At 40.2% G+C, this 12,967-nt stretch overlaps 1 protein-coding gene across 10 annotated transcripts in view; it reads left to right on the forward strand.

The window, feature by feature from the left end:
* Positions 1–12,967, forward strand: part of LOC126297613 (biotin--protein ligase) — a 429,285-nt gene that overhangs the window by 86,297 nt on the left and 330,021 nt on the right. For all 10 annotated transcript variants that reach the window (XM_049988622.1, XM_049988625.1, XM_049988619.1 and 7 more), the window contains one exon: positions 3,515–3,665. In XM_049988622.1, the coding sequence (XP_049844579.1) occupies positions 3,515–3,665 (151 nt within the window). The remainder of the gene's footprint in view (positions 1–3,514; positions 3,666–12,967) is intronic.

Consider the following 12,967-nt stretch of genomic DNA (forward strand, 5'->3'; position numbering starts at 1 on the left):
TTGAGTATAAGGGACAGCTCCACCAATGCATCACTTGTGTACCTTGTGTATATGGTAGTACCACAATCTTTATATGTGCATATCACTATCCCATGACTTCTGTCACCTCAGTGTAAATAATGCATGAGGGTAAATCAATAAATGAAATGGAATATTCTGAACTCCAAGGTTTTTGTATTAATAAGAATCTACCCTGGGAGTCACATGTTAAAGATTTTTTTAAAGTCTTTGCTCTGCAATTTTTGTGCTAAGGACATCAGATTTTGAAGATGAAAATGCAAAGAACTTTGATTAATTTTCCTATTTGCATTTGCTAATGTCTGATGGTGTTAAATTTTGAGGTAACTCATTTTCAGAGTAAAAAGTGTTTGTTGCTCGGAAGTATGTAATAAGGATTATTTTTGGTGTCCACTCTAGAATGTCTTGTAGACAACTGTTTAAACAGTTGTGCACACTGGCAGAAAAGTCCATAACATGTGCACTGTCATGAAGTTTGCTATCAAAAAGCACAGTTTGAAAAAACTGTAACATCCATAAGTATAATAGTCTTAGTGTGACACAGAAAGGGGTGATGTATTCAGACATAAAACTCTTTATCAATCTACCAAGTGATACTAAAATTAATTTCAAACACAAACTGAAATCAAATCTGTTTTAAACTCCTTCCTCCTTCTACTCTATAGAATATATAAGAACATGATTTGTGTGTGTGTGTGTGTGTGTGTGTGTGTGTGTGTGTGTGTGTGTGTGTGTGTGTGTGTGAGAGAGAGAGAGAGAGAGAGAGAGAGAGAGAGAGAGAGAGAGAGAGAGAGTGAGTGTCAAGTATAAAAATATATAAACCCATGTATACAGAAAAAAATAAGTAAAAAACTTAAAAAAACATGTAAATGGTTAGCATGTTAACATATTTTCAACTGGTGAGCTGTACTATAATTGTAAAACTGACTTGTTCCATATATAGTGAGGGGCTGCAGTTACGATCCATGGAATCTGCATATAACTAACTAGTGTGAAAACAATTACCTTCATTTATGAGTCCTAGAGTCTTGGAAAGTCTGTGACCCCCATGAATATAAAGGGGGTCGACAAAAATATGAAAACTCCAAACACACAACACGTTACCATGCTTAATGCGATGTAGGAGACCCATTGGCATTCTAAACAACTTCCACTCATCTCAGGATGGATAAATGCAGGTCCTTTATGGTTTTCAAGGGATTCTTATACCATTCTTCCTACAAAATAGTGGCAAGTTCAGGAACAGTGATGGAGATGGATAGTAACTACACACCCTTCTGTTCAAACCAGACCACAAAGGCTGAATAAAATCATGATCGGGTCACTGTAGTGACTGGGGGAAATGCAACATTTCATCCTCATAAAAACAAATCCTGGATAATGTGAGCTGTGTGAACAGGGGGCCCCGCCGTCTTGAAACATAGCGTGACTATTGGGAAACATTGTACTGTGCAATGGATCTAATCAGCCAAAATGGTTACATTGCCCTAGGCAGTAATGTGACCTTGCAGAGTACTCGTGCGTCCCACGGAATACCGTGATATGGCTTCCCAGGTCGTCACCGAATCCCCACCGTGTTTCACTCTTGGGAGGTTGGCCAGAAGTTGGAAACAGTATGAACCGAGTATTGTACATCCAAATGACTTTCTTCCATTGCTCTATAGTTCAGTATGGGTTTGGTACCACAGTTTGCAGTTGGCATCACTGACGAGCAGTTTTGGAATTCTAGCTTGTCCTGCAACTCTCAGCTTACGTAGCTTTCTTTGCACTGTTTTGATACTGAGAGGGTTCATGAGTGCGACATTCAGTTCTGCAGTGACTTTTGCTGCTGTTGTCGTCTTATTTTTCGGGACTGTTTTCTACAGTGACCATCTGTCGTGATCACTCAACATACACTTTTGTTTGCATAGCGATTTAGCGCACGATTTCCACTTTCCCTGTATGTGGCATAAATCTTTGATACTGTACCTCTTGAAAAACCAAAAACTTCAACTATCTTGGGTACTTGCTCCCACCATACAAACACCAATAACTTGCCCATGTTTGAATTGGTTTAGCTCTAACATAATGCACTTGTATCTACACAGAGTAGTGTTCTGATCACAACTGACACTTGCAACGTATTGAGGGCATTGCACAGGTGCCGTTTATGGCCAAATACAACAGAGCAGCCTGCAAGCTTGGCTAGCACCTGCATTTATGTTCAAACATGCATTTCTTGTGGCGTTTACATATTTGTCTAACCCTGTACCTCTTTGCTTTAACAGCAGTTGTTGGAAATTACCTTGCCATACGACACAGGCTTTTGTGGCCAGTATTTACATCCCTTTTGATTTTAGTTACATAAACATTTTGCCATGTTGTAAGGCATGTTGCTGTGCCTGTCATCTCTTATCCAGTGTTAGGAGATTAAAAGCTGGGCACAGTAGTGTGTCTTAGACCACAATGACCTTACCCTTTCGTATGGCTTGTAATGATTTCTTCCACAAGGAATCTCCACTAGTGTGTAATGCTTACGCTGTGCCATCCTAATACACTATATTTTGACTGATGATTTTGTATTTTTTAGTGACAGGAAAACTTTTGGGTTGTCCAAATGTGTGCCCTTTTTTGTCTCATTGAGACACATGAAAGATTTAGTTGTCTTTTAGTCCCTCTCATAGTTGTGAAAGTGATATACTGTGTTGCACAGTAGGTATATATCAATTTTTGAACAGCTACTAACCAGCAGTTTAACATTTTTATTGTTGTAGACATATGTTTATTTTTTGGTCTAAAAGTTATTCCAGCAAATATTCTTTGTTTTGTGCCTAGTAGTATGTTTTGTTTGAGTTGCTTTAGTAGTATTTTTTTTTTTACAGTACTTGTAGCATTAACCACCATATTTTCTATTTTTCTCTTTTTGATTTTTTCCATTAAATAAATATTGACAATTCCGTGTCATTGAGTGTGTGTCTGCAATTGACTCTCAGAAATTTCCCATCTCAGTTTTGTGGCTTAATATCCGCTTGATAATGATAACCTTATTTTCAGTTACTTTACAAGATAGGGTGGAGCATTTGGTTGGTAGTTGTTACCCTCAATTTCTTATGATTTTGTGTGTTGTGATTGTGTGTCAGAAATTGACTGTGGTGTTTTTTTTCCACTACCAGTTTTGTGGCTTAATATCTGCTTGATGATGATAACTGAATTTTCAGTTACTTTAGAAGATAGGGTGGAGCATTTTGTTTGGTAGTTTTTGCCTTGAATATTTTTATGATTTTATGTGTCATTGGAAAGTAGATGTAACCTTGCTATTATGTTTCTGTTTTGAGGATGATTGAACTAGAACGTCTATATTACTGTTAGTTTACCATTTTGATGTTCAAGTATTGAGATTTAAAGATCTTTAGTGCAAACTGGAAGACAGTACTTCATATTCTTTTTTGTGTTACATACAACCTTTTAATAACATATTGGTTTTTTGTGTAATAAAAACAGATTTTTTTGTAAAAAGTTTCAGGTGTATGGAAGTCTCCAAGCATGGAAAATGGGGGCATATTTTTCACTTCTGCTTGAAACAGATGCTCCACGCCTTGCCAAGCTTGGTGTAGACTTCATGTTAGATCGAATCCTGATAGAAGACATTGAACTTATTCGAATTGAATGTGAGTATTGTGGATTTTATTTATCAAAGGGAGAAAACATTGTTTAATGTAGATAATTGCAGTGGTATAACGACTTCAAATATACAGATTAAATCAGCAATGGCAAATAATGAAGCAGTATACATAAAAAGTAATAAACATGGCCTGTTATATTGTTGGGGAAATAATGAGAGATGTGAAGAGGAGAACAGAAGCTTTAAAGAATTTTATGCCAATGCATTTTGATTTTGTGCCATAAACTTACTATAATAGCAATGATAAGAGTCAGGCTGTAAACATGTACCACCTATTTATCTCCTGCTCCTATCATAGTTGTCTTTTCTCAATGTCCTTTCTTGTCTAAAATAGTCTCTACTCCATCTCATCACCCACTCTTCACAGTTTTCACTCACGGGTCTTCCTTCTACAGAGTGAAGAAATCATTTTGTATGTTGTGTAAGTTACATACCTTAACACAGATTTACACTGATGGTCCAAAACATTAAAACCACCTGCTTAATAGTATGTCACTCCATTTTTGAAACACAAGTACAGCAGTGATTGTGCATGGCATGTATTCAACATTTTCTTGGTAAGTTTTCAGTGGTATGTGACAACAGATACCTGTGCACAGCTCACATAGTTTGGTAAATTAAAATCCTGTGGTTTGTGGGCAGGGGTCTGATGCTCGATAGTGTTCCAGATGTATTCACATTGATCCAGTTGTGTGAATTTGGTGGCCAAGACATCAATGTGAGTTTGCTATCTTGCCCCTCAAACCACTGTAGCACCATCCTGGACTTGTGGTGACACGGACAGTTTTTCAGGTGCAATATGCGATTTTCATAGTGTGTTTCCAAACACAACCATCAACTTGGTGTAACAAGAAATATGAATCATCTGACCAGCCAACACATTTTCATTGATCCCCAGTCCAATCTTGATGATCCCACAACTATTGCAATTGTATTGATTATGTTTGGTCACCATGAGACCACATAGGAATTGTCTGCTGTGGAGCTCCACATTCAACAGTGTGTGTTGAACTGTATGCTCTGAAACACGTGCGCTTGCATCGACACTAGCATAATCATTGTACTCTGTTGTCAGATTTCCAATAAGTGCCACCTATCCTGCTTTACAGAGTGAACAAGCCTCCAACCTCCATGTTACATGATGAGGCATGGACATCCAACATCTTCTCGAATACTCATGGTTTCTCCATTCTTCAACCACTTTCCATAGATGCTCAGGACAGTAGCATGCGAACAACCAAACAGCTTTGCCATTTCTGAAATGCTCTTTTCTATAACAGCCTGCTATTTGTCAAAGTTGCTTATGTCAGTGAATTTCCCCATTTACATTTTGTATCATCAAGATGATTCCCCATTTGTCTATGCTATGGTTATATAGATTCCTTACCTTGTCACATACCCACAGAGCCACCAGGTGGCATTCACTCTCATGGTGGGCAGTGTATGCACAACAAAAGATCACTACTGACAACTGGAATGGATGTCGGTAGTAGACAGACGTGGAGAGTGGCTGAGTGTACAATTTTCACACACACACACACACACACACACACACACACACACACACACACACACACACACACCTGGAGTGGGTGGTTAGATCATGGAAGAAACATGAGGTCAGAAGGCGTATGAATAGCAAGGGAAGGAAGTAAGAAATATTTACAACATGTAGGTGAGCTGGCTGGCACCTACTCCCATCTAGGGTGCTAGAGGGCTGAGTTGGAGGCCACTACATAAACTATGGAGAAAATTGTACTAAGTTATCAGCTAAGAAATCCATACTAAGAGAGAGACATAAAGAAAGGTAGATATGGTTGACTAAGATGGAATAAAAAGTTTTCCATAAATTTTGGGAGGCTGATGTGGAGGCAGGAGGGTGGAAAAAGATGAGAACAGATAAGAGGCAGGTGAAGCTTGGGCCATGGGGAAATAAAGGCCAGTCAATTGTGGGAGCAAATATTATATTAAAGGGAGGGTTTTGACCTTGGAAAAATCCTTAAGGCTAGTTGTGCTGAAGGTAAATCCAGACAGCATGTATATTGAAGCAGCTGTTGAAGTTAGTCAGATTGTGCTGAGCAGCATGCTCTATGTCCTGGAGGCCTTGTTGCAATTGGCTACCATTTACCTACAACCACTGATCTGTGTGGTAAGTTGATTCACTGTTAGTAATACTTAATTGCTGCAGGTGCACAAACCTGTTACTACACATTTGAAAATCATTCTGTGGAGTAAAAGAAATTATTCTGTTGGGTAGAAGAAATTATTCTATGGTGTGGAAGAACTTATCAAGCAGCTATGATTTCAGTTTGTATTGGAAGTTAATTTTATTATCCACCAAATTCTTTGCATCACTTGATAGATTATCAAAGATATTTGTGGCTGAATACCTCACTCCATTTTGGGCCAAAGTAAGACTCAGTAATGGATAGTGGGAATAATTTCTCCTTTATGAATGTTACTGCTGCTATCAAACTGTGCTTGTTGATGACAGACTTCATAAGGGAGTAAATTTGCTGTAAGACTTTGATCAGTATAATCAAATGTTTAAAGAGAGATTAGACATTACACATTATCCTTATTACATTCTTCCGTACAAGAAATTATTTTTACCTTGGTGATGAGCTACCCCATAATATTTAGTGAATGAAAATAGTAAAAGTAGTAAACTTTTTGGAATTTTCATCTCCAAAATCTGATATTAACCATTACAGAAATGTTTCAGAGCTTTGATATTTAAGATAATCCGTAACATGTGACTTCCTGATCAGGAGCTTACCGGAATAAACATCTCAGAGTGTAGATGGTCTGTTTCATTTATTGATGCATCCTAATGTATTATTTGTAACGGTGGGCCCAGGCCATGTGCAGTACTGAATTGCATGTACTATGTTTTATCTAAGTTGAGTTACAGTCCATTTGGAGAGAACCATTTCTTGATTCTCAAGAAAATATTCTATACAATTTCATGCATTGGTGTTACAAAATTATGTTTTATTATTATATTTCCATCATCAGCAAAGAGACCTATGTCTGCTTCTTCGATATATGATGGATGATCATTTATATGCAATAAAAACAAGAGTGGACATAATATCACTCTTTGCAGTACACCTGTAGTGACTCTTTCCCAATGTTAAGTTACTGTATCATGTTGTACACTCCTTGAGCTGCTAAATGCAACACACTGCATCCATTTAGTTAGGTCAGCTGGAAACTAGTTACCAGCAAGATCCCTGATACCTCAATAACTTGTCTAGGAAAATATTATGGATTATATAGTCACATTCTTCTGACAGCTCACATTTTTTATGATCTGATTTGTGAATTGAAAAATAATGTATTCTGTAGACCCTGCTAAAATACAAATTGAGACAGACTAAATATCTTATTATATGAGAGGTGTGTTATGGTTCTTGCACAAACAGTTTTTCCCATTACGTTCAACAAGGAGGTGAGTAGTGAGACTGTTCAGTAATTATTAGTATCTGTCTTACTACCATTCTGATAAAGTGGTCTGACAATAACACATTCCAGTCTGTCTGGAAATATCCCCTCTGGTAGTGATGTCATGTGTTTCATATGTGACTGAAAATATTGCATATAAAGATTAACTCAAAAGTCCGTTAACATTTGAAAATTCAGTACTTCATGGTATAATGTAAGTGGACACGTAAAAGTTGGCACACATGTTTGAAATGACATGGTGTTTTATTGAAGTCAAAAAAAAAAAAAAAAAAAAAAGTGCGAAATAACCAAGAGATGGCACTTCATAGTGATACAAAAGCAATATGTAGCAAAACAATTGATTTTTAGCAAAAACAATGTTCTTTATAACAAATGCTCAACATGTTGTTTGTCATTCATTAACAATACCTGTAGTTGAGGGACAATGTTGTGCATAGCACTGTACCGCATATCAGTAAGTATAGTGAGAATTTGCCATTGGATGTTGTCTTTTAGCATCCCTAATGAGGTCGGACAATTGTGGTAGACATGCGACTTCAGATAACCCCATAACCAATAATCATGCAGATTGAGGTCTGGGAACCTGCGAGGCCAAGCATGACAGAAGTCGTACCTTCCAGCAGGTGTTTATCAGCCAGGCCAGGGATGATGCAATTCTGTAACATATCTGTGTACTATGCTCTCATCATGCTGACACCCTGCATTTCTTCAAAGGAAAAGGGTCCGTTAATGATTGGTTTGGTAAATCCACACTACTCCGTGACTTTCTCATCATAGTTCTAAGATTTGCGGCAGCCCAAATTCTGCAGTTGTGGCTGTTGACAGACCCTTGCAGTGTGAAATAAGCTTTGTCGGTCTGCAACACATTAGACAATCAATCATCATCTTCCTCATTTTTCGTAGTACTCATACTGCAAATTCTCAAAATCAGTGGCTGACAGTCCGCAATGACACTAGATTTTGTACAGATAGCATTCGAAGGCACACCTTAGTGCTTTCCAAGCTTTGGTGTGTGGCATACTGGTGTGACAAATTTCATATGTGCTTTTCTGTCTAAGAGGTTAAATGGCTGAAACCAGATGTAAACAGTAATGAAATCCTAAACTCAGGTTGGAATGTATACCACAGAGACAGGCTGGACAGTGCAGGGGGAGGCGTGTTTATAGCGATAAGAAGTGCAATAGTATTGAAGGAAATTGATGGAGATCCTAATTGTGAAATGATTTGGGTGAAGGTCATGGTTAAAGCAGGCTCAGACATGGTAATTGGATGTCTCTATAAGCTCCCGGGCTCAGCAGCTGTTGTGGCTGAGCACCTGAAGAATAATTTGGAAAATATTTCGAGTAGATTTCCCCACCATGTTATAGTTCTGGGTGGAGATTTTAATTTGCCGAATATGGACTGGGAGACTCAGACGTTCATAACGGGCGGAAGGGAAAAAGAATCCAGTGAAATTTTTTTAAGTGCTTTATCTGAAAACTACCTTGAGCAGTTAAACAGAGAACCGACTCGTGGCGATAACATATTAGACCTTCTGGTGACAAACAGAGCCGAACTATTTGAATCAGTTAATGCAGAACAGGGAATCAGCGATCATAAAGCGGTTACTGCATCGATGATTTCAGCCGTAAATAGAAATATTAAAAAAGGTAGGAAGATTTTTCTGTTTAGCAAAAGTGACAAAAAGCAGATTTCAGAGTACTTGATGGCTCAACACAAAAGTTTTGTCTCAAGTACAGATAGTGCTGAGGATCAGTCGACAAAGTTCAAAACCATTGTACAATATGCGTTAGATGAGTATGTGCCAAGCAAGATCGTAAGAGATGGAAAAGAGCCACCGTGGTACAACAACCGAGTTAGAAAACTGCTGCAGAAGCAAAGGGAACTTCACAGCAAACATAAACATAGCCAAAGCCTTGCAGACAAACAAAAATTACGCGAAGCGAAATGTAATGTGAGGAGGGCTATGCGAGAGGCGTTCAATGAATTCGAAAGTAAAGTTCTATGTATTGACTTGGCAGAAAATCCTAAGAAATTTTGGTCCTATGTCAAAGCGGTAGGTGGATCAAAACAAAATGTCCAGACACTCTGTGACCAAAATGGTAATGAAACAGAGGATGACAGACTAAAGGCCGAATTACTAAATGTCTTCTTCCAAAGCTGTTTCACAGAGGAAGACTGCACTGTAGTTCCTTCTCTAGATTGTCGCACAGATGACAAAATGGTAGATATCGAAATAGACTACAGAGGGATAGAGAAACAATTAAAATCGCTCAAAAGAGGGAAGACCGCTGGACCTGATGGGATACCAGTTTGATTTTACACAGAGTACGCGAAGGAACTTGCCCCCCTTCTTGCAGCGGTGTACCGTAGGTTTCTAGAAGAGCGAAGCGTTCCAAAGGATTGGAAAAGGGCACAGGTCATCCCCGTTCTCAAGAAGGGATGTCGAACAGATGTGCAGAACTATAGACCTATATCTCTAATGTCGATCAGTTGTAGAATTTTGGAACACGTATTATGTTCGAGTATAATGACTTTTCTGGAGACTAGAAATCTACTCTGTAGGAATCAGCATGGGTTTCGAAAAAGACGGTCGTGTGAAACCCAGCTCGCGCTATTTGTCCACGAGACTCAGAGGGCCATAGACACTTGTTTCCAGGTAGATGTCGTGTTTCTTGACTTCCGCAAGGCGTTTGACACAGTTCCCCACAGTCGTTTAATGAACAAAGTAAGAGCATACAGACTATCAGACCAATTGTGTGATTGGATTGAGGACTTCCTAGATAACAGAACGCAGCATGTCATTCTCAACAGAGAGAAGGCTTCCGAAGTAAGAGTGATTTCAGGTGTGCCGCAGGGAGTGTCATATATTCACAATATACATAAATGACCTGGTGGATGACATCGGAAGTTCACTGAGGCTTTTTGCAGATGATGCTGTGGTGTATCAAGAGGTTTGCAACAATGAAAAATTGTACTGAAATGCAGGGGGATCTGCAGCGAATTTACGCATGGTGCAGGGAATGGCAATTGAATCTCAATGTAGACAAGTGTAATGTGCTGCGAATACATAGAAAGATAGATCCCTTATCATTTAGCTACAAAATAGCAGGTCAGCAACTGGAAGCAGTTAATTCCATAAATTATCTGGGAGTACGCATTAGGAGTGATTTAAAATGGAATGATCATATAAAGTTGATCGTTGGTAAAGCAGATGCCAGACTGAGATTCATTGGAAGAATCCTAAGGAAATGCAATCCGAAAACAAAGGAAGTAGGTTACAGTACGCTTGTTCGCCCACTGCTTGAATACTGCTCAGCAGTGTGGGATCCGCACCAGATAGGGTTGATAGAAGAGATAGAGAAGATCCAACGGAGAGGAGCGCGCTCCGTTTCAGGATCATTTAGTAATCTCAAAAGCGTTACGGAGATGATAGATAAACTCCAGTGGAAGACTCTGCAGGAGAGACGCTCAGTAGCTCGGTACGGGCTTTTGTTAAAGTTTCGAGAACATACCTTCACCGAGGAGTCAAGCAGTATATTGCTCCCTCCTACGTATATCTCGGGAAGAGACCATGAGGATAAAATCAGAGAGATTAGAGCCCACACAGAAGCATACTGACAATCCTTCTTTCCACGAACAATACGAGACTGGAATAGAAGGGAGATCCGATAGAGGTACTCGGGGTACCCTCCGCCACACACCGTCAGGTGGCTTGCGGAGTATGGATGTAGACGTAGATGTAGATCTCATGTTTTTGTAAGTGTAAATTCATTCAGTCGGTAGCACAATAGTTAATTGGCCATTTGTTTTGTTTTGAAGACAGGGGCCCAGTCATTTAGTAAGCCAGTCAGCCAGGCTCCATATCTTGGCTGATACACATGTACCGAGCAGGAAGTCAAGTGTTTATCTTCTCCTTTCTTTTCCTCATTGTGTATTTCTAAAATTTAATGCGTGTTTCGGTTTAAGAGGTGTAAGCTTCCATTTTGTAAGTGTAAATTCGCGCAGTTTGTAACACAGTTTCCATTTCTTGTGAACAGCCAACTACACAGCACATAGAGGCATCAGCATCCATTGGTGACAAATCAGAAGGGTAGCAAGTTGCATATATAGAGGGGCTGGCCAGTACTTACCTCAGCTCAGTACAGCCGATAGAAACACAAAAAACAACCAAAAATTTAAGTTCCTAGCTTTCGGAATAAATGTTCCTTCATCAGGGAGGAGAGAGGGGAAAGAAAAGGAAGAAGGGAAAGTGGGTTTAGTTACTCACAACCCAGGTTATGAAGCAACAGGGAAAGGAAAACAGGGAAGGTAGCAAGGATGGAGGCATGGTTGTCAGAGGGAAGCCAAAGATATTCTACTGTAGGTACTGTGCCAGCTTCAAACCAAAGAGGATGCATACAGAAGTAAAGAGGTGTATAGTATAAAGATGTAGGATGAAAAGATGCATGAATGGCTAAAGAGGAAAGGGAAAGAGGAGAAGACTGAAAAGTAAATGGGAGTGAGGTTGTTTAACGTAGGTTCAGTCCAGGGGGATTGTGGGATGAAAGGATGTGCTGGAGTGCAAGTTCCCATCTCCGCAGTTCAGAGGGACTGGTGTTGGGTGGGAGAAGCCAAATGGCACATACGGTGTAGCAGGTTCCTAGGTCCCTGGAATTATGCTGGAGGGCATGCTCCGCTACTGGGTATTGGACATCTTCTAGGCGGACAGTTCTTCTGTGTCCGTTCATGCACTCAGCCAGTTTAGTTGTTGTCATACCAATGTAAAAGGCTGTGCAGTGCAGGCATGTCAGCTGATAAATGACATGTGTAGTTTCACATGTGGCCCTGCCTTGAATTGTGTATGTTTTACCAGTAGCGGGGCTGGAGTAGGTGGTTGTGGGGTGGTTGACTTGAGAAAGTCATATCCCTGGCGGAGTAATTTATTGATGTTTTCGAGGCCACGATAAGCCCCGCTACTGGTACCCTACAATATTCCCAGACTACCTTCTCTACCCAGCAGTTCCTACCCCTGTAACCGACCCCGCTGCAAAACCTGCCCCATGCATCCCCCCACAACCACCTACTCCAGCCCCGCTACTGGTAAAACATACACAATTCAAGGCCCTTCCTGGATGTTGACCTTCATCTTGTTGAAGCTCACATCCACACCTCTGTCCATATCAAACCCACCAACAAACAACAGTACCTTCACTTTGATAGCTGCCATCCATTCCACATCAAACGCTCCCTTCCCTACAGCCTAGGTATTTGTGGCAAACGTATCTGCTCCAGTGACGTATCCCGCAACTATCCTGCAGACCTTGTTCACAAACAGATCTCCCGAGCAATACATTCTTCCCCGTCCAACAACAATATTCCTACCCTCAGACCACACAGAAGCATCCCCCTTGTCACCCAATATTATCCTGGCCTTGAATACATCAATAAATTACTCCGCCAGGGATATGACTTTCTCAAGTCAACCCCTGAAATGAGATCATCCCTTGACAAAATTCTCCCCACACCACCCAGAGTTGCCTTTCGTCGTCCCCCTAACCTCCGTAACATTCTTGTTAAACCCTACAATATTCCCAGACTACCTTCTCTACCCAGTGGTTCCTACCCCTGTAACCGATCCCGCTGCAAAACCTGTCCCATGCATCCCCCCACAACCACCTACTCCAGCCCCGCTACTGGTAAAACATACACAATTCAAGGCCCTTCCTGGATGTTGACCTTCATCTTGTTGAAGCTCACATCCACACCTCTGTCCATATCAAACCCACCAACAAACAACAGTACCTTCACTTTGATAGCTGCCATCCATTCCACATCAAA

This window comes from Schistocerca gregaria, chromosome X, assembly GCF_023897955.1.
Source record: "Schistocerca gregaria isolate iqSchGreg1 chromosome X, iqSchGreg1.2, whole genome shotgun sequence".
Classification (NCBI taxonomy): Eukaryota; Metazoa; Arthropoda; class Insecta; order Orthoptera; family Acrididae; genus Schistocerca; species Schistocerca gregaria.